General features: G+C 36.1%; 1 protein-coding gene across 1 annotated transcript in view; it reads right to left on the bottom strand.

Annotated features, from left to right (window-relative positions):
- Positions 1 to 2,877: 2,877 nt before the first annotated feature.
- NUDCD1 (NudC domain containing 1) overlaps positions 2,878 to 23,599 on the bottom strand; it is a 38,310-nt gene continuing 17,588 nt past the window's right edge. Inside the window, 9 exon segments of the mRNA XM_036406908.2 lie at positions 2,878 to 7,346; positions 9,033 to 9,192; positions 10,917 to 11,042; positions 12,343 to 12,487; positions 14,570 to 14,777; positions 17,195 to 17,380; positions 19,994 to 20,174; positions 21,695 to 21,750; positions 21,753 to 21,879. Of these exon segments, the coding sequence (XP_036262801.1) occupies positions 7,054 to 7,346; positions 9,033 to 9,192; positions 10,917 to 11,042; positions 12,343 to 12,487; positions 14,570 to 14,777; positions 17,195 to 17,380; positions 19,994 to 20,174; positions 21,695 to 21,750; positions 21,753 to 21,879 (1,482 nt within the window). The 3' untranslated portion in view covers positions 2,878 to 7,053.

The raw sequence follows: 23,599 nt of genomic DNA, 5'->3' as shown, positions 1-23,599 counted from the left end.
CTACTGTGTGCTCTTTCCTTCCACAGCAGATACTGCAGTCATTCAGCAACTTAACTTATTTCTGCTATCACAGAAAACAGACAATGGAAAATAATTTGAGATGGCAGGTAACTGAGTAAGAGCACCATTCTGTGTAGATACATCAGATGGGTTCACACAGTGAAATGTGCTCACAGCTCCCTGTTTGGGCACCTGAACCTCCCAGTATGTTGAATTATATGGACCTCAGAGAGTGCAGCCATGCAAAGAGACACAGTGAACCTATTAAAATAACCTGACTTCACTTTTCCCCACTTCTAAGGGAACAGCTGGCAGTCTAACCACGTTGCACACCAATTTGTCCCTGAAACTCAACTGAATCGGTGACAGGTACCCTGCTGTCCCCATGGCATTAAAGACATGAGCCTTAAACTTTGAGGACATTGCATCTTTATAGCAGAGAAAAACATTTCTAAGAGCAGAAAGAAAAACATTATTGGTGTACTTCTCCCCAAGAAAAACGGGGGAAAAAAAGCAGTCTGAGTTTTAGGTGTTTTGGGGTTTTTTTTTGTCTGTTTCTTTGTTTGGGCTTTTTTAAAAAAAATTTGGCTTTTTTGTTTGATTGGGGGTTTTTTTTGTCTTCTTTTTGTTAATTTGTTTTATTTGAAAGGCAGATTTTATCAGATGTCACACTGGATGCAAAGAGGCTCAAAACTGTGCTAACAGCAGCCAATTCTTATAGGTTATCACTATTAACTATATAATATGTAACTATAATTATATATATATAGCTATATATATAGCTATTTCTACAGTTAATATAACTATTAACTATATATTATAGAACTATTAACTGAATTTTTCAGACAGCAGCAACCACCTGGAGCTACACCAGGTAAGAAAGGACAAAAAGAGTGACTCCAATCACACCAGCCTGCAGGTAGTTTTACTGATGACTTACACCCTTGCCACATGCAAAGAAAATGACAACAGAGGAGGTCTCAGTAACAAACAAGTTCTCTTTCTGTCTGATCCAGCTGCTTTGAATAGAGTATTGCAGACATCCTTAGATTTTAAAAGGGAACCTGTGTATGTTTTATCTTGCCTAAGCAAGCTTATTCTCCTGTGAAGACAGGCAGAGAGTGTTCAGCCCAGAGAAGACCTTAGAACACCTTCAGTACCTAAAGGAAGCCTATGAGAGAGCTGGAGAGACACTTGGGACAAGGACATGCAGTGACTAGGACAAGGGTAAGGACATTAAACTTCAAGAGGCAGTTTAGATTAGATATTAAGAAGAAATTCCTTACTGTGAGGATGGTGAGGCACTGGAACAGATTGCCCAGAGAAGCTGTGGATGTTCCATCCCTGGAATTGTTCAAGGCAGGTTGGATAGAGCTCTGAGCAACCTGGTCTAGTGAAAGGTGCCCCTGCTCATGGCAGGAGTGATGTAACTAGGTGATCCTCAAGGCCCTTTCTAACCCAAACCCTTCTAGGATTCTATAATGACTCTGCAGATTCCCTATTTTTACTCTTTTTAGAATCTGAAATTGCAACTCATGAAAATGTCTTTAAAGCATCCATTTTTATTTCTGCTCAGATGGTCACCAACCCTTGATCAAACCAAGAGTCTGAGTCCCTGGTCTCTATGACTGGGTGCATCCACCTTGTACCTCACGCTCATATTTTAGATACCGCATATGCAAGCATAATTCAGTTATTCAGAAAATTCCCACAAATTGCTCAACCTTAAATTACCATAAATTACTCTACATTTATTACAGGAGACACATGCAACAGAATGAGTAACTTCACAGAGAAAAATCATTAAAGGTCAATCAGCTGCAATTTCAGTCTGAAAGTGACTGAATTAGTATTCAGTGCATCTTATTTCTTTTCCCCCTAAACATCACTTATTTTGATAAAAAGAAATGCTTATCACATCTGCATGAATTCTGCCAACTTGAGGCATCTACTCAATTCTTGGCCTCTGAGCTGTTTCAGTTTGGGTAAAATGAAATACTGAAATATCTCATATTTAATCCTCAGCAGAGGAAACCACCACAGGATTCATGACTGATGTTTTTATATAAAGCAGTTATTGTGACAACACATGTATGGCCGACTCATGAACGTGTTAATAAAGAATCCAAACTTTGCTGTCAGTAAAGTTAGAAGATTCTCCTCTCCAACAGCTGCCTCACCCTCCCCAGTACCTCAAGGCAGTATGAATTCATACGGGTGTGTGCATTTAGAGATGAAAATACAAATGTACACACACACAAGTCCTGCACATTCAGAATGCAACTAATACATTAAAAATATATTATTGAAATACACTACTAGAAAGTGTATATTTATCAAAGCATAATGAAAGTCATGTTCTAAAATCATTCATTTTTTAAAATTTGCTTTCCTGTGGTTTTTTTTTGAGAATTCCTTGCAACTGGCATTAGATTGCAAAAATGCACTGGAATGGTTTAAAAAGGATATTTTGCATAGAGCATTAGATTGGTAAAGACTATGACAAATATTTTCCAGGTTTGCCTCTGAAACTGTTAATTAGATCTATTTTAATTGATATCCAGCTACCACTTCATGGCAAAGATCTTTGTGTAAAGAAAGTTTTTCAGAAGAACCTTAAACCTTTTATGAAGGAAAAACTATTACTCCAACAAACACTTCTCCAAGAAAAAGGGACTATACCTTAAGTTTGAAATGATTGCAATAGTCTTGATGAAAAGGCTTGCTTGATACATGGCTCTTCTAAGTTGAAGATGTCAAGTTATCTTTAGACCTTCTGACTTTTATCCATAGCACCAATAAACATGTATTGCATAGGGAGGAGGGGAAACAAATCCCACCAGATTTCAAGAAATAGCTACAAATGGCACATAGGACTGACGGCACAAAATTTTAATCCAAAATTTTTATTATATGGCTAATATGTGATTGACTGCAGGCTATAAGTTCATCTAATCTGCATAATGAGAATAGAAAACATAAACTGACAGAAGGCAAGGAAATGAAGAAGTTCTAGCAACTCATTAATGAAAGAAAGCACAAAAAACTGAAATAAAATATAAGCTTTAACCTTACTTGTTACTCTTATACGATCTGTTGTTTCAGTAATGAAAAGCCACTATTTTACAAAGGACTATTTTACAAAGGACAGACATACAGACCAAATTCCTATTTTCCTTCACTTTTCTGCAAAAAAGCACCCATGTTGAGGTAGGGGGAGAGGAAGGAAGGACAGATCTCTCTCTTGCATCTAGAAGGGTTTGTCCCAATCATTTGGATTTTGTACATAAAAAGGCAGGATCAGAGGCACAGTGTGCACTTTAACACAAGAATACACCTGAATATTTATCAGCCCTCTCCAGTAATTACCTCTGTAAATTTGTATGTTGGCAGAAATGGAACATTAGCAAGGCTGTACAGGGGATTTCACAGAGATAAACAAGGAGTACAATAGTGCATGTCTTGGCAACAGCCCTGGCCCTGCAGTGCAGACACCTGCTAGAACTTTGCCCTAGCAGAAAACTTCTTAACACAAGTTTTATTTTAAAGAATTTCTTATTTCTACTTTTCTATTTTATTTCAGTAGCATAGGAAGACTACACATTTGAAATTAACATAAATGCTTTAAAATAATTTTAAAATTTTAAAATTTCTTCTATTTATTACAACTTATGGAAGGATACATCATGCATTCCAAACATGCAGTCAAGGAAAGCACTGAAAAAGAATACTGAAATCAAATAATGCAGTAACAGCCAAGTAAGCCTGTAATAGTCAAATATTTTCTCAGAAATTCTGTAAACAGATTGTGATTAGGACCTCTCAGGAAGAAAAAGGAAGGTTTCAAGAAACAAAATCCTAGAAAAATTGAAGCATGGTTGTCAGAAAACCATCTCTTTAAAATATCCACATTTTATACTTTGTATAAGCCTATTTATGATATGCTGAACAAATGAGCCTTACTTGTAATTGAACACAGAAAAGGAAATGCTGGGAGTGTCTCTTGGTGGCTTGCAGCCATTTAATTATTATAGAGTGGTTGGAAGGGGACCTTAAAGATCATCTAGTTCCAACCCCACTGCCATGGCCAGGGACACCTCACACTAGACCAAGTTTCTCAAAGTCCCATCCAGTCTGATGCTGAACTTTGAGGAATAGGGCATTCACAACTTCTCTGGGCAACTTTGTCAGTGTCTCACCACTCACACCGTAAAGAGTTTCCTCCAGTATCTAATCTAAACCTACTAAATTTCAGTTTAAAGCCATTATCCCTTGTCCTACCATGCCCTTGTCCAAAGCCCCCCTCCAACACTCTTGCAGGCCCCCTTTATGTACTAGGAGGCTGCTCTAAGGTCTCTCAGAGACTTCTCTTTCCCAGGCTGAACAACCACAACTCTCTCAGCCTGTTGTCCTAGACAAGATTCTCCAGCCCTCTGATGACATTTGTGTCCCTCCTCTGGACTTGCTCCAACCTGTTAATGTCTCTGTTATGTTGGGGTCCTCAGAGCTGGATGCATTTCTCCAGGTGGGGGTCTCACCAGAGCAGAGCAGAGGGGATTACCTCTCTGGACATACAGGCCATGCTTCACATGATGCAGCCCAGGACATGTTTGGGTTTCTGGGCTGCAAGTGCACATTGCTGGGCCACGTCCACTCTCTGATCCACCAGCCCCCCCAAGTCCTTTTCTCCAGGGCTGCTCTCAATCTATTCTCAGCCCAGCCTGCTTTTGTGCTTGGGATTGCCCTGCCTCAGGTGCTTAGCAGCTTGCTATGCAATAGCACTCCATGTTCCTCAAGGTAAAAAATAATTTAAATTCTAAAATATCCTTGACTTTCATAGAAGCAAAATAAGAGAGAGACTACTTGATACATCGTTCCTGGGAAACATGATTACAAACACATGAGTAACATGGAAAAGGGATGAACATTTTCCCTGTGTTCAGTTATTTCCAGATGCAAACAAGAACTCCCTTGAAATAGACACACATTTGGAATATGAGTTCTAGTCATTGCATACTGTAATACCTCTGAGTAGGTAACCATTTTACTTGATTTTGTTTCCTCTGTTGCAGGAGAGAGCAGAGCATGTTTCCAGACATGTAACTCACATCAAGAAGAATTTGACAAAGAACAGCTGAAATTCTCATCTATATTGAAACTGCCAGTAGACCAGAAGTGACAAAGGCATGTTGACTATGATTCCTTTACTCTTTCATTCCTCCATTCCCCAAATGTCCCATTCTTAACTCTCAGTCCCCAAATATTAAACCTCTGGTTACGAAGTAATAATATTCATATACATCTAAAAGCACTTAATTTATACTACAAAGTAATAAGCCACATATTTTTTTTTTCTGCAGGATCTCTGCAGGAATTCTACCACCTTGAGTGACATTATTGGACAGCAAATAAAACTTAGATGCAAAGCAGTAAAAATGGTAATATAGTCACTGAGCTTTTCCAAAAAGCATTTCCAAGACAGTTTTAAAAGGACAGAATGAAAAGAGGTTTAGAAATCCAGTCTGTTTTAACTTACCCAGCTAAAAGTAAAGAAAAGCTTTTCAATATTGGATATACAATATAATCTTGCTGTGAGAAGAATGAAAATCATGTTCTTTGAAAAGCTTCTGCATTTGGATGGTTTTTGCAAGCCACAGCTGCTTGCCACCCTCTTGTTATTTAATCAGTTCACTGATACAAATCTGGAGAGTTTACAAGAGAGTCAAAACAATCACAACTAAAGAAATACTTACCTCTTCTCTCAATAGATTCTTACAGAGTTCTGAAATAATACTTGTAGGGAGATGCAAACTAAAAGGCTGCCTGTATTTGTGTCTCTCAGTACTCTGGTGGCACAGATGACAGCAGCTTTCCTGTCAGTACACAACATATTAGGCATCCTTTGCTATGGATTTGTAAGCCAGCTATGAAAAAAGCCCAACCCAGGGTGGACTGACTGTCACAACTGACTCTTTGGTTTCATTGTATTGACAATGCAAATTTAAAATAAGAAACAAAAATCTTCACATACAACTATTCAACTCAATTAACCATACCGGTCTGTTAACCAAAGCATCCTCATTGGCCTGAGCGCTCTTACATTGCAAATTTACCACGTTTTGACTTAGGCATCACAGACAGAACACTTAAGTGACAATGCAGCATTTACAGTGGCACCTGAGGCAGGAGCAGCACCTCTGAGTGTCCCATCCCAGGTTACAATACCAGTGCTTTTTCTGTCAGCCATTTTCTATTTTCTTGTTGTAAATGAGTCACTTGAAATGAAGTACAAAGTCAAGTCAAAATGGCACAACTGAGAGTATGACAAGACCTTAACTAACAGCACTCGATGTATCATTGCCAGCTATGTATTGACCCTTACTTTGCTTCTGGAAGATGCTACTAAAACGTATTCTAGAAATGTGAACAGACTTTACTGCAAGTATAAACAAGTCCCAAACCAATAATTTAAAATGTGCACATACAGTAAACTTGCTCCATTTTATTACCTGTATAAGAAACATAATACCCCATTCATTTCACTCAAAACTACTTAATGTCAAAATATCAAATCAAATATCAAAAGTTTTTTGGTCAACCATATTTGAACTGCAGATTTTTTTTTCTTTATAATACATTCTACTAGGCATATCATATGCTTTTAACTTTTATCTGACTACTTTTTTCATATGTAAACAGTGGCATTTAAAAACAGCAGTCAATTCTCAAAATTCAGAAGTATAGCAAACAAAGTCACTTGGAAAAAGCAATGCATAAATCTATTCACCTATGCAATAGCAGCATCTGATAATTATTTTGACAAAGATATTAATGCAGAAGACATTTTCCCATAGCTCTGAAAAAGCTTACTTCCATGGCAGCAAAGTCAAAACTTCACTTTCTTACAGAAAAATTCTAATGAAGAAATTTGATTCCCCTGTAAAACATCTCCATTTTGACTTTCAGCAAATTGTACTGACCTTGTCAGATCATCAACGTATTCAGTTCTGTAACAAATTGTTAACACAAACTACAGCAGAGCACACTGAATAATTAATTTCCAGCATTCACCTTTATTAAAAACAAGGTTTTTGTTGTGAGAACAAATAATCTCTCACTCGTAGCTTGAAAGCCTAAGATAGGATCATTGGCTTCCAGGGTTGCTACCAGCTGCTTAGCAACCTGTCCTACTTGTCTTCCTTCCTTCCTGTTGTAGAGAACTGTGGCCAGAGGAGTTGGCTGGCGATAGATGAAAACTCTTCGCAAGCACTCACAAAGAGCAGCGTAGGAGTAATCTGGAGCACAAGCCATGAACTTCTTGTCTTGCTTTGATGCTTGGACATAACCTGTATAGCCCAAAACCAAGTAGAAGGGATAAGTAACAGATCAGTTTCAACAGAACTTTAACTGGCTGATATAAACCCAAGCTTAACTTAAAAAATAATATGCAATTTGTAACAAAAAAAAACCCTGAAGACAAACAACAAGAACAACCAACCAACAAAACCTAACATCAGCAAAAAAAACCCCAAACGACCAAACTACTCTTATTCCATCAGCCAGTACTTTCTGAAGGGATGCATTAACCAGTTTAACACCAATATACAATTCCCATGTACCTCATGTTAACTGGTGTTTGGATACATACGCACAGCAAGATACTCTTCCCGCATCTGCCTCCTCTCTGCCTCACAAGGTCTTTCATTTTCGCAGCAGGATCATAAGGCCACAGACATGGTCCATATGGGTAATCTTGGCCCAAAATTAGTGGTTAAAGTAGAATAAATCTCTTCTCTCTCCTCATCTCCCAGTGAGTAATTACATTTAAAAATTAGGATTTCTGAGCCTATCTAATCTTGAACAGACACTTAAAACTTGTTTTTGGTTTAGAACTCACTAAAAAAAAAGTTAAAAAGTAACACACTGTAATTTCTGTTAATATTCACTCAGAAGGAAAAAAACTCTCCCTTTTCCACTTTCATTACAGGACTCTAGTATCAAATTGACTCAATTCAGACTGATTTCCTTTCACACTTCTATAAAGAGAACTGAGATGCAATTCTGCAAAGTGATCTACCATCTTTCTGCAAGTACTTCCTTCCCTGCTAAGAAGTTATTTGCTTCACTTCCATTGAAAAGTGCAAGCCAGTATTTATCACGTGGGTCAACAAGACAGGAAAAATCTAAAGGTCACTTATTGAAAGACCTTACCATAAGATTACACAGACCTAGACACATGATCAATTAACTGCAGCTATTGCCCTGACAATGTCTGTGTGAGTGTTAAGGTAGTGATTATGCTTTTCAGTCTCTAACTCAAGTCACTTATCCAAGGAACTCTCTCCTTTTTACTATGAAGTTCTGTGCTTACATCATATATATGGTCTGAAAAGGCTTGTCTTCCTCCCAGGGCATAAACATCTCATTTCTATGTTCTCTTATTTCTAAAATTAAGCTACTGTTGCTGTTGACCTCATGTTAGAGATAGAAATGAGATGAGACACTTCTTTCTTTGTGCCTAATAGCCGAATTTTTATTGCACACAGCTCATTTTTACATGGTATATCAGAAGGTACCATGTTTGCCTCTAACTGGTTAACAATCCACTGAAACTCAATTCACTGGTCAGTAAATGGCCAGTGTACGTCTCCACCAAACCTCCCTCTTTCTAGACAGTTTACATATTTCGTTCACGGATTCTAATGGGATAGACTTCTTGTTTTCACAGGTGCAAACAAAAATATTTTCTTACAAAATAGATTGTTATGTAAACTGATTCTTATTCATATGATTCTTTTCTCATGGGAGCTTAACAAGCTAGCTTAGCCAGAACAGCAAGGCCTAAGCCATGTCTTACAAGGCCTCTCTTCTATAAGGTTTTACCTATACCTATAAGTTACCATGCTGCTACCAACAGAATTATAATGACTTTCAATTCAGATTTACTTAACTGAAGTATCAACATAAGCCATACCAGCAGCATTCACATAGAAAAGTCTCAGATGTGTGTGACACAGAAGTTAATTTCTTACCTAAAGCATTAAAAGTTGCAATGTGTTCCCACATATTCTCTGGTTGGTCAGAGTGAGGCTGCCAGAGAAGAGCATCTACATCATGCCTCAGGCAGAAGCATGGCATTTCTTTGGGATTCACAACAACTGAGAAAAGATACTGGTTACTTCCAAGATTAATCTGAAAACAAAACAAATACAAAATATTGATTCAAAGCACAAACAGCAGATTCTGTTACACATACTGCCAAAGTTAGATGATCAACAGTTTTATGTTTGTTACTTGACAAAATGTTTGAATACATTATGCTGCATCCCACTGATCAACAGCTCAATACACCACAGGTGCCTTACACATTTCAAGGAGATGCAATTAAGTGTGTTGGAGTATTATTCAGGGAAACATTATGTCCACTACACAAGAATGTGCTTTGTACAGAAATGGTTTTCTAGGATAGATCCTAACCTACAACTTCTCATGTTAGGGAAACATTCTCTCTAAGTAATCACATCTGGTTTTCTGCAGGGCTAACAGGGAAGGAAACACTGTCCCTCTCAGGTAAAAGCTGGCAAGCACTGAAACAAGGATTAGTTAGAATACTAAAATGATGAAATATCAAGATTTTTTAATTTACTTGCAATCACATAATTACTAAATTTCAGGTTAGCACACTCTTCAATAAAAATGTTTTTAGGAGTTGTGGGTAAAAAGCTGTACCAGCCCCATTTCTGAAGGAAAAGGTCCAATAATTTTAAACCCAAACAGCTTGAAAGAAGAACTAAATCAAAGTGAAAATATAGTCCTGTATGCTGAAGAATATACTGAATTTCTACATACTCTAACAAGGACCAAAACTGCAAGTTCCCATAGAAGAGGCTGAAATTAGTATTTCCTACCCACAACAACTGTCCTTTGACCATAATGCTTTAAACATATTAACTTTTGAATTACTTTTATGCCACTCATTTTAAGAACTCTTTACAAGCACCCTGGAGTTCAAACTTGCTCCACTATGTCTTGCAGCTTGCCAGAAAGCAGCCTTTTGTGATACTCAAAAGCACACCTTTTGCGATGAGCTCATGTTCCTCCTGGTATGTGAAATGTCTCTGGGGTGCTTCTTACCCTTCAGTGTGAGAAGCAGTAGTTTAGGCTGAGTTAGTTAGAACTTTATCCAGTCTGAAAATACCTTGGACATACCAAGGAAAATACCTTGAAAATACCAAGGACAGAGGCTGCACAACTTACTAGGCAACCCAAACCATGCTACAACCATGATGTAGTTTTTGCTTTCATCCAGTTTCAAAAAAAACCCCAAAAAACCCCACAACAACGAGTTAATCTGTAATGTTTTCATATGATTTTGTTGTTTCCAACACTAGGCAACAGCCCAGATCAAATCCTAGCTTACTGTTAGTCAAGGCTGCTTACAACCCAGATCAAGCTCATTAATGAAGCATTTTGCCCCTAGTCTGTTATTTTTAGTGTGATTGACAAAGAAGTATTATAAAGTGATCTATGCTTCAGCTTCTTAGTAAAAAAGGTTAGGTTTCTACCAGGCTGTCTGAAAATTACTGAGGAAAATGCAAACTAAGTAATCTAAAGAACTTTATGCCTGAAAAGGACCCTTTCCTTAGAATTCCTTTGATATAACTTTGTTTTTTCAAATGGCTCACTTGTGAAAGTATATGTATTTTTTAATGAGAACAAAAGGAGCTTTGTTTTTATATTAAAATGACATTGAAAGACACATATGGATTGACATTTTCTGTTGCTATTGTGATTTGATATTATGGGAGAAATTTATGTGATTTCAAGAGTCTACAAATTTTTGTACTGATAATAGAGGTCAATTTCCAAACAAAAAAATGTTTTAAAGTATTTCTATAATAATTTGCAGTACTTACTATATGAGTGATTTTCAAGCTATCACCATCAAATCTACACAAGCTTGCGTCATCTTCAAGAAAAGCATCACATTCTTCTAACTCTTGAGCATTACAAGGTGGCTTTTCCTTATCAGGGTTTGGATTCTGAAAAAAAGAATGAACTACACTGAAAATCAAAACAATTGAAAAAAAAAATTAATCCTTTTTACAATTAAAAAAACAACCTAAAGAACAATTGAACATGAAGAATTATTTGCATATCCATACATAGAGAAAGATTAAGCTATAATGTAATTACTCAAAATTAATAAAATTATTTCTGCTGTGGAGGACAGCAGAAGTGGTAGGTACAGTAAAATCAATTTCAGTTTGAGGAAAGGTATATAAGCCACTAAAACCTGGATGATAAATTCCAAATTATTCTAAATAATTCTCCAAGTAGCAAAAGCATACAATCTGAAAACACATTTAGTAAATGTACATCAGTGTAAGCTTTTTTCATCTTGCCATCAGTAATGCAATTAAAAATGTATTAATTAATTTTATAAGCAGCTCTAAATACATGACACATTTTAGTTTTGCTATTAGTTTTAATTTATTAAAATCTATTTTAAATTAATGAAAACTTATGATTAAAAAGTCATCACTTTAAGCTCAGTAGGAAGTGAAGTACACAATAAAAGGAATTTAAAGTTAAAAAAAAAAACAAGGTCAAAAGAAATATCACTATATCTTGCTCACAAATACTGAGGTAGAGAGAAATCAATCTGAAGTACTACATAGAATTTGTTTTAATAACACTTTTCAGCCTTACTAAAAACAAAGTAATAATCCAAACCTAATACATCAAAAGTCACAGGGAGGCACAATTCACAAGTTTCAGAGGAGATGCCATTTTCTAATTAAAAAGTATCAAGCAAATATCAGCAAAAAATTACATTTTACTTTAAGTAGCATTCCTGTATAACAAAAATGCCAGAAAGTTCACGAGCCATGTTTATAGTTTCCTGAATTTTCCTTTTAAACATGTCATTTACACTCTGTAGGTCAAGTACAGTATCCTTAGCAAGACAGTAAAAAAGTTTTGCTAACCTATTGATAAACAAGAAACAGACAACTTTCAAAATATTTTAATTAATTGCTCTTAAACAAATTGGCACACCCTAAATGGTGGGAACAAAGTTTATTTTCAGTGTTAAATCAGGCTTCAGTTTGGTGCACAGACACCATCATACAAATTAAATTCAGTCCCCCTTGAAGATGGTTTTACCGTTCAAAGTACACTCACAACTCCAGTGCCAGTAGTTTGTTACAGCTTCAATTAAAAATGAATAAATAGTAAAAGAACTGATGACCTGAGTCAATGCAGTGCAAATTAGGGTAGCAAGAAAAGACAGCATGCAAAAGCTCAAGAATTTTAAGTGTTTGATTCTTGACTCTTTACCATTACTTCAGAGGTAAGATGCATCAAGCTTTCAGCTATTTCAGAGCATTGGGAGGGGTCCATAATGAATTCCCCTCTTGTGTCACCAATGATTAGCTCTGTCCACCGACATCCCTCATTTTTCTTAATCAGAGAGATTTCCAAACTAAAATGCAAAGAGAAGACAAAGAGTAGCACATGAAAACACTACATCCATTTGTCAGATTAGTCAAAAAGCTCTAAATGTACATAAGAGCACTTCTCTTCAAACTGAATTAATAAGGAAAATCACATAACAGAAACCATTAGCATTCAAATTATAAAATAAACTATTCTAACAAAAAACTATTCTTAAGAAAAACAGACCAAGGATGTGATTTCTAATACATTGAAAACCCTGAGGTGTGTGTAAATGTAATTTATCCTGAAGCAGTCTCATTAAAATATTTAAACTATGGCAGGAAATCACTTGTACAGCAATCTATTCAAAGACTGTCAGAATTTTACTACAGAGGTATATTTGAAACATAAGCAGTAGTTCTTAGGGCTACTTAAGTGTGCCCTACCTCTAAATAACATCTGGGACAAAAAGATTTGTATTTTATAGACCTCAGGAATAATACCTCAACTAATTATCTATACTGTCTTTCTAAAATAATATCTCAGAAGAGATAAGATTTCCATAACAAGTAAAAAAACCCAACATCTACAAAGATAACCCAGTATAATCACTAAACTATTGGGAATAACTAATTAAGTAAATGAAAAATAAGATGCAACCTGATGCACCAACATGGTAATTCCATTTAAATACTGTGTTGGACAAACATAGATATAATGGTAAAACTGAAGTCAATTTTATCATACTCACTTTTTAGGTACACTTACAGGTTCTGCAGCAATGACAGCTGAGGTGCTCCTGACAGAAAACCCTCTAAGTTACTAATTACTGCACCATAGCAGCAACTATTCAGTGAACTCTGAAGCAATTACACTGGTAGTAGGAAGAGCATACTTTTACAGAAAACATTTGGAGCAAGTTTTTGACTTTTAATCAATAGATTTACATCAGTGTTGCATTACGAACATTAAGAACTGAGTGCTACTTATTACACCGAAGTATGGATAACCCTTTCTCATTAAAGTAAAAACCTGATATTCATAAAATAACACTCACTGGAATGAGTAATAAAATAATCAAGTTATTCAGCTTGTAAAAATCAAGTTATTCAGAGTTATTTTTCAGCAGGATATCTAAAAAGCAGTAACCCCACACATTTTAATCACAGTCAAATTTTAATATACAGTAATAGTACAACCTATATAAATATATTAGTCCCTCTAATTTTTTTTTAGAATTACTGTCCTTTACAGTTAACCTTTTGGAAACTGCAAAAAGCCAACCTTATCACAACTTGAAGGGTAGCTTTTGTTTTAGATAAACACCTATGAGCTGTTGAGTGGATCACCTGGTGGTGTACATGTTTCTTCTCGAGTTCATTAAAGAGTGTGAATATCTCTGAGATAACCAGACCAGCATGGGGAAGTAAATAAATGGTTCATTTCAGGCAGAGTATGAAAACCAGACAATGCACAAAGAAAAACTTGACTATGTTTTAGGGAGCTCTGAATTATTTTTTTGCACCCTCTCCATTCTTTCATATTTTTATTTCAGAATGAGAAAAGCACCTATAAGTTATTTTTCAAATAAAAGCAGGAACATTTCTATTTGAGGTCTACAGCATGTTAAGTTCACACAGATTCATCTTCTATAATGCACATAATATATAATTTTTAGGAATATATATTAAGGAATTTATAAGTCGTGCCTAAAGAATTTTAGTTGTATTATTACTAAAATGCTTGTCTGTGGAAAGTAGAAGAGAAACTAACACATACAACAAGGTATATTCACACTAATCAATCCTGAAACACAGTGAAAAAAATAATTGTTGAACCAATTAAGTTTACTGTTCTTACAAATCTATATTTAACATTTTGATACCGGGTGGTTTTTTTCCCCGAAAAATAACTGCCAAAAGAGGGATTACTTTTACAATTAGATAAAGAAACAGTACTGAGACAGCAAAGGCCAGTGAACTGTTTTCAGGAGAGGAGACATTCTTACAAGAAGGGACATGGGGTGTAGCACTAAATGAGACCATCCTAGAAGGGCCAGAAGTCAGATATGGTATATGTTTTAAAATCAGTTCCTATCAATAAAAAACCTAAAACATATATAGAATACCTTTTGTCCTCTCTAATTATCCATGTGCAGCTTTCATGGTCCACAGATGAATAGAGCTTTCCTTCCATCAAAGGAGGCTGGTCTTTTAGTGCAACACATATATTATCAGGGGAAAAACGTATTTTTATGTCATCTCTCGTGATGTCTTGAGGCAGGTGAACTGTTATGGTCACGTCATCTTCCGTCTGCTGCCAGTAGTAGAGAGGGTCTACAATTGGAAACATGCAGCAAAACACAAACTAGGTTACAAGGATTACTGGATTCCACAGCATTCAGGGCTGATACACATGGAATTTTCTGAAAGTGTGTTTCTGAAAAAGTGGAAGTTAACTTTTACTCTGAGCAATTTACACAAAATATATTCGGAACATAAAATAGAGAAACACCTTTTTAGTAATCAAATCCGTTTGTGTCCCTCATTGGGAAAGTAATTTATATTCATGTCTATACTCAATATGCTGATAGTTATACAATGGGCATTAATTGTTACTCTAAAGCTTACTGTAGCATTATGAAATTGGAATGCAAAATGTACTTAAACACAATGAAACATTGGTGATTAATAATGTGGTTGAGGAGACATCAGGTGCAGTATACTGAGACACTTGAGCACATCCAGAGGAGGGCAACAAGGCTGGTGAGAGGCTTGAACACAAGCCCTGTGAGGAACAACTGAGGGAGCTGGGGTTGTTTAGCCTGGAGAAAAGGAGACTCAGTGGTGACCTTATCACTCTCTAGAACTCCCTGAAAGGTGGCTGTAGTCAGGTGAGGGTTGGTCTCTTTCTCCAGGCAGCAACTGACAGAACCACAGGACACAGTCTTAAGCTGTGCCAAGGGAAATATAGGTTGGATATTAGGAAAAAGTTTACTATGGAAAGAGTGGTAAAGTACTAGAATGGTCTGCCCAGGGATGTGGTGAGGTCACTATCCCTGGATGCATTTAAAAAAAAAGACTGGATCAGTGCCATGGTCTAGTTGAGGTGTTAGGGATGGGTTGGACTTGATGATCTTGAAGGTCTCGTCCAACTAATGATTCTGTGACAAGCTACTGCATGCTAGAAGTACATATAATTCAGAGATGTGAACATTTTTTCTTATATATTTTGCCAAAAGCTATGCTGACTACTCAATAGAAATTATTTTATAAGACTAAGTAGTCTCAATCTGCCTCAGCTAATGGAGATGAAATAAAACTGCTTGCCCAGAGGTAGAGATTGACTTTTATTACTGTGTTTAGAAGCTGTCTGATTACCAAACTGCTAGAAAAAATGGCCTTTTAAGATAAATGTTTATACAAAAGGAAGGCTTTGACAGCATGAGGGGTAATGCACAGAAAATACAAATACAAATGAATATATTTTCTAAAGAGCAATCTTGTACAAGTTACCTTTCTATTTTGAGAAAAGCTAAAGTATGGGTTCCCCTTGAAAGCTCTCAAGTTGTCAGAACCCAACCCAAGATTCCACTGATCAAAGCCTCATACCAGCAACTGTAACTCTGGAAGGACTCTTGCACTGTTGTCCTTTGTTACAACTGCCCTGCTTGCAATGGATCAGTCACAGGTGCTATAATTATACTTCCCCAGAAACTATTACTGAGACATGACAGCCTTCAAAATTGTGAACACTGACACAAACTGTATCTGATGTTAAAAGTCCATTACACCTGCAATTTCATGTAACTGTGCAAATAAAACTAGAGCCTACATTAGGGTTAGCAAAAGGTGCTCAGTGCACTGAAGAACTCTTTTGACTCAAGATTTATACGTACAGACTATTCGTAATAAAATTATATGTACAATATCACAGTTGTCAGTGTTTAATACATTCCAGATATTTGATCCTTTTGTATTGTTTTCAAAATAGATTTTCACACTATTGGCAAAGATTGTGCTACTATCCTTAGAGAGAATTTGTTAGAATTTGTTTACTAACCAATGCCTCATATGCAGAAACAGAAATCAAATAAGAAATAATCCAACATAATTACATAACATAGACATTACAGAACTTAGTGATACTTAGAAATAAATAACTCTATTAATAGGTTTTTACATACTTAGTTTTGTTTTGATTGCAAAGAAAAAAAGTATGCATGCATTTTGTTGAAGATTTTCTGAACGGCGTTCCCACTGGAGCAAATAGAATCTTTTACAGGAGTCTCATTCTTTAAAAAGATTTTTCAAAATAATTATTTAAATTTTAGAGAGGCAGGAATAAATTACATATCAAAAAGCTTTCTGATGAGTAACAGTTTGGGGAAGTCCACGGCCCCCTCCCATTTAGGAAGACTGGTTTCTTAATTTGAGTACTTCAGATAGATGCCTAAATTTAGGCATTAGTAATCCAACTAATATCAAAAACTTATTATACATCTGTCTGCAAAATATCTTTTTCTTTAAGACAACAAAATTCTTTTAAGTGTCTCCTGTCCAAAAATTGCACCTAATATAGGTTTATGCACAATACAACTGCCACAAGTAAAAGCAAACAAACAAAATCAATCTGTCCATAAGATAGATATTAAAACTTCATTGCTAGAGTTTCCAAACAAATGCTAAACCAACAATATGTCCTAAGTCAAAGAAGAGAGCAGCTTATCATAACCTGTCAGACTAAGTCTTACCTTTCTTTTCATTTGATACTTTTGCATCATCATTTTCTTCTAATTTGTCACTTTCACTTTGCATAAACGTGAATGGTTTGTGGGAAACAATCATTAGACCATCTCCACTTGGCTCTATTGCTGCATAATGGGGGACTGATTTTCCTTGCAAAACTCTCCTTTTAATGATTTCGTATCCATGATCACCTATAAAATAGAATTTTTAAAAAGTCATAATATATTTCTAGAAGACAAATTACTATCTAAGGAACACGTTACATTTAAAAATACTATGCAATCCTACCTGTTAAATCACAGTACCATGGTTTTCCATTTCCATTCCAAATTACTCCAGTTGTACTGAATTAATCTAAGACTGAGTTTTATTCTAACAATGTTTTTGCTGGTCACAGCTAGCCCAGCACACCCTCTGTACAAATAATATTTTTATTGTAGAGAAGGTCAGAAGAAAGCTAAGCATGTCACAATTTCTGAATCTCATAAGGCAGCATGGTAGTTCCTCATTTCAAACCTTTATAGTAAGCATTCCTAAAAGTTTGGTTAATGAAAGAAAACCAACTTTGGAAGGGTACACCTTTGTTACAGTCCTCTGGAGTACTATAGAAGATATGAAAAGACCTAACCACTGCCACCATTATGACTTATTTTCATCCTTCCATTCTTCTACTCTTTGGTAACACAATAGTGCTGAGAGTGATCCCTTTGTCCAGTCTGCCAAACAGGGCAGAGATTTCACATTTGCTGGTGTCAAGAGACATAACCATGTTTTAAGGCTTTGCTTTGATGAAGCACAGATTTTGGTAATTTAAGAAATGGCTTGTTGCTTAACTACTTACTTTTACAAAAATCTGATTGGATAAACTGCATTCACAGACAGAGTTTCAAGGAAAGGCAAGCAACAGCAATTGACTACTGATGAAAGAGATTGTAGAGTGTTGCAATTCCTCAAAACAGCTTTTATCTTTGAGACTGGTTCATACATCGGTCTGATTTGTGAGATGTTTGTTTAAATGAAATAAAAAATTATTTCTCTCTTCATAATTAAAGATTGCTTTGAATTTTGTTATTTGCATCGCTACTGACAGTCATTTCAAACAGTTTTTTGTTCCCTGGAAATGCTGGAGAACTGGCAAGACTTTTTGAAAGATTCTCAAATCCACTTTTAGGGATTCCAAGAATATTTGTCATAAGTTATAAAACGCACAATGTAAAAAAGAATTTTTTATGAAAGTTTACAGTCTTAAAAAATAGAATAAAAGTCTGTGTTGGTGCTCTCACGAGTAACAGTCTTCAGTTCTATACTGACAGTGTTACTGATTTAGTTTTTCTTCTAAATTATAAACAGTAATGTTGAGAGGTTTCTTTCTCTTGTTGACTTGCCACAAAAGCATAAGGCAGTTAGTCTCGTGTGGCTTTCTGAGAAATACTTCCATCATCCAAGGTTTCAACAGCAGGAAACAACTAAAGCCACTGAGGGCAACACAGCTGGTGAAAGGTCTGGAAAGAATGTCCTGTCAAGACTAGTTGAGCACTTCAGGCTTGTCTAGTTTGGAGAAAATGAGGCTGAGAGACAACCTCATTGCTGTCTACGGTCTTCCTAGGGAGAGGAAGTGGAGACTGAGATGATGACCTCTTCTTCTTGGTATCCAGTAACAGGACATATTGGGAATGGTTCAAAGCTGCACCAGGTGAGGTTCAGACTGGACATCAGGAACATTTATTTCCTGAGAGGGCAGTTAAACACTGGAACAGGTTTCCTTGAGAGATGGTCAAAGCCCCATCTTATCAGTGTTTAAGAGGCATTTGGACAATGCTCTTAACAAGGCTTTAACTGGTTAGGCAGTTGGACTAGATGACAGTTTTAGGTCACTTCCAAATGAACTATTCTATTCCACGCTGTTATCCATACTATGTATGTAGGAGATGGAAGAACATTTGGCTAATAACATCACAGTATGCCTCAACTCTTTAGTTCAACTAGTGAAAGATCTTGTTTATTTCAGTGTCAGAATTTTATTTCTTGGAACATAATGAGCAAGACCATATCAGTCATTTCAAGAATGCCTATTAATTTAATCTATACATCTTTAAATCAGTGACACATGGGGTCTTGTACCTTCATGTAAATCATGATATTTAATGAACATATATATGGTCATATTGAATATATAAATTATAATTTGTAAAACTTTATTAGGATAAAATATTAATTAATAAGTATTAATATACTAACTAATATGTTTTCAATGTGTTGGTCTAAAATTAATGGAATAACTTCATACTCTTATTGGAGGAAAACGTAGAATATGCAGTATTTACTTTTTATGTGACAGGTCTTACATTTATCTCATACTACTTCCAATCCCCTACATCATTAATTGGAAGCTAAAAAAAACCAACAACAACAGAAAAACCAACCAAAGACCCATATCCAGCTGTACAATATTTTAAAAAATACTACAGACATTAGTTAGAAATAGTTCTGTATAACCTTGATTGTACAAGACCAAGCTAAACAGAAATTGTATTTCATAACATTCAAGTAAAGTGCTATCTTGTTTTCTTATTATCTTAATGACACAAGTGCAAAACTTTACTTCCTGTTTTCCAAATATCTGTCAAAATTTAGGTCTACAACCAATAATTTGATCTCAAAAAATAAGAAAAAATTACCTGTGTAAAATCTAAGCTGTGGGAAAGAAATATCAGAACTTGTGGAAAAATAACTTCTAAGACAAAGAATAAAAATATGATTTTTTTAAACATTACTCACCAGTAATATAAATGTAAAACACTTACCCTCTTTTCCTTCTGCAATTGTAACCCATTCCAAAGTAACATGAAATCCACTTCCCTTTGTATCCAGTTCATCTTTTTCTACCCTAAGCAGCAGCACAGCTAGTGAATGTGCATCAGATTTCACAAATGAAACACTGTGTGCTACAATAAATGGACTTCCTAGTTCTTCATTAAACACAATCTAGAAGACAAAAACATAATAAAAAGTCAGACAGTTAAAGCAGGAAGGCTTGCTCTTTTACAGAAAGCAGGGAAGGGTTTCGGTGAATGTCAAATTAGTAACAGTTTGTCTTCCACAAATCTCTCTGCCAACATGAACCCACAAATGTCACACATTTCTGGTTCCTCCTTCTGTGGCTATCAAGCTACTGTACTGAAATGTTTTTAAACATTATTGTTTATATTGAACAGCCATTATAAGAGCCCATTAAACAAAGCACAAAAATCCCCAAACCTATCTGCATTGTGGCTGTTTAGCACTGCAATAAACAGAGGTACAGCAACTGATGAGAGAGCTTTGCAAGAGATCCCATTTTCCTCCTCTATAAAGTAAGAAACAAAAGGCTATAATGAAATGAAGGAGAATAATATTCATGTTCAGGAGAAGCTAGGGTAAAAGTTCTTGAATTTTTATTTATGTACAGGGATTGGAAAAGTCCCTCCAATATTTGAATTAGGTAGGCAGAATAACTATTACTGTCATACTGAAAGGCTATTAGGCACCAGTGTGAATATAAAATGCCATTAATGATGGACTTAAAGTTATAAATTTTATTAATTCATAAAAATTATTCATATAATATGAAAATTATTTTATTAATTTTATACAGAAGGACTCCATATCTTATAGCATGAAACATTTGGTACCTATAGCTGGAAGTTTTAAATCTAAAAACCACGTATTCCAGCTTTTTTCAAAAAGTACTCATTCAGCAAAAAACTGAAGATAAAAACAAAATTAATCCAAACAACAGAGAAGAAGAAAATAAGCATTATTTGCTAGAAGATTAACACACGAAAATGAAAGAACAAATGAAAGGATAAATTACAAAGAATTAAAGTTGCAGCAGTTGAATGAGTATAGACTCAATCTGGCTGTTGTTACTGAAACCTGATAAAATTTGAGGATTTATAGGGTTGTGATATTACTCTAAACAACTCTAAACCACTGCATGCTGTACATACTCAACAAGTCAATATAAATAATGACAGAATCTCAAATATAAACCTTGTATTTTTGTTACACTGACAACTTCAATGTAACTTATTTATGTGTCAGCATTCTCACACAGAATAAAAACCAGATGGTATTTATTACCAAGGATCTAAAAAAAGGATGATTTATTTCCTTTACTGAACTCTCAAAAGATGTAGAGAAAGGAGCTAATCCATCATGTTGAAGTCTTCCACTTTAATATATACACCTATGTTTCTGTCAATACTAAAACATCTGTGGTTTCTTAGGAAACTACCCTCTAGTAGAGAAACACATACAAAATGCAGGCACTTTTTACCAGATTCATCTTCATAAACAAAAAGGAACTAACCACAGACCATGAGACTCACCGCTTCAGGTAGAAATGTAACAATTGTATTTGCTGTGTCCAAGTAGGATAATGAATATCATTATTAATGCAGCTAGATAACTTTGACAGGTATATATCTACAGTTCCTAAGTATATTATTTATTGCAGGACATACCTCCCACTTTTCAGATGCACTGCTTCCACGCTTGCCTGATTTAATTAAATACAGTCTCCTGTACCATCAGAAAGGGTAACCCAGGTGGAGGATGAGAAATGCATTGAGGCACAAAGGCGATTATCACACGCAGTCAAGTCTGTAGGTAGCCTGAAAACTTCTCTTGGTTTTTGTAGAGCAGTGTCCTATAAACAAACAGTCATGAACTAAGACTTTATGAAGTATTTATTGATTTCAGTAAATATTACAGGCAAATTAAGAATAATAATCTCAGTAGCAATGTACCAGTTTTGTGCATCATTGAGCATATTTGGAAAAAAGTGGGCAGCAAGCATAATTCCCACTTATGTGGAAAAGGTGGTGGAAAGTCATCAAATCTACTTTTATGAGTGTTTTCTAACTGGTATTTCAGACCTCTTTTTCTTCAATTTTAAGCAGTAATTATATTTTGCATTAGAAAAGGCTTTTATTTTCCCTTAGCATTCCTATATATATAATAATCACTTACCTCAAATAATTCTAGTCCCAGGAAAAATGTGGAGACTTAAAAAGAAATGAAAGCCACAGAATTGTACTCAAACTAGTACATAAAACTCACCTGTAAATTTAAAATAATTTTAGCTTATTCTGCTGCACATCTGTCAAATATAATTTCTCAGCTTTTCTAGAGTTTTTATTTTCACTTCATTCATTAAGTTAAGAGAAGTAACACCTATGATTAGCCAGCAACGAAAAGCTGTGCTAATTCCTACCACATTTTCAAATAACTTTTCTATCACATTATTATTATTATACTATGGAATTAAATCCAGTTGGTGGCCAGTCATGAATGGTGTTCCCCAGGTCTTAGTATTGGGGTCAGTCCTGTCTAATATTTCTATCAATCATCTGCATGAGAGATTTGAGGGTACCCTCAATGAGTTTGCAAAAGGCACCAAGCTGGGCAGGAGTGTTGATCTGCTGGAGGGTATGTAGGCTCTGCAGAGGGATCTGGATAGGCTGGACTGATGGGCCAAGGCCAATGGTATGAGGGTCAATATGGAAAAGTTCTGGGCCCTGTCCTTGGGTCACAACCCCAGGCAGCAGCACAGGCTGGTGGCAGAGTGGCTGGAAAGCTGCCCAGTGGAAAAGGACCAGAAGTGCTGGTCAATAGCATCTGAACATAAGCCAATGTGTGCCCAGGTGGCCAAGAAGGCCAATGGCATCCTGGCCTGTTTCAGAAATAGTGTGGCCAGCAGGATTAGAGAAGTGACTGTCCCTCTATGCTGGGCACTGGTGAGGCTGCACCTCAGGTCCTGGGTTTAGGTTTCAATCCCCCATTATAAGAAACACACTGAGGGGCTGAAGTGTGTCCAGAGAAGGGCAATAGAGCTGTGAAGGATCTGGAGGAGCACAAGTCCTATGAGGAGCAGAGCAGCTGAGGGAGCTGGGATTGTTTTGCTTGGAGAAAAGAAGGTTCAGGGGGGACTTTATGGTTCTCTACAACAACCTGAACAGAGGTTGTAGCCAGGTAAAGGTTGGTCTCTTCTCACTAGTAACAAGTGACAGGACAAGAGGAAATGTCCTCAAGTTGCTCCAGCAGAGGCTTAGATGATATTAAGAAAAATTTCCTCAACAGAAGGAAACAACCCTATAAAACAGGCTGCCCAGGGTAGTTGGTGCAAGCAGTCACCATCAATGACTATATTTCAAAGATGTGTGGATATGGCACTTAGGACACAGTTTAGTGATGGACTTAGCAGTGCTGGGTGACTGGTGGGACTGAATGATCCTAAAAAGCTTTTTCAACCTAAACAATTCTACAATTCTACTACATGTCATGATAAGGTTATCTGGCATCCTGTTGCAGTGCCACACTGCAAGCTGAACTACAGATAGCTTTTGAGCAGGAATAAACAGAGACAC

This window comes from Molothrus ater, chromosome 1, assembly GCF_012460135.2.
Source record: "Molothrus ater isolate BHLD 08-10-18 breed brown headed cowbird chromosome 1, BPBGC_Mater_1.1, whole genome shotgun sequence".
In the NCBI taxonomy this organism is placed as follows: Eukaryota; Metazoa; Chordata; class Aves; order Passeriformes; family Icteridae; genus Molothrus; species Molothrus ater.
Note: the sequence above shows the minus strand (reverse complement) of the source record. Positions and strands in the feature narration are given on the sequence as shown.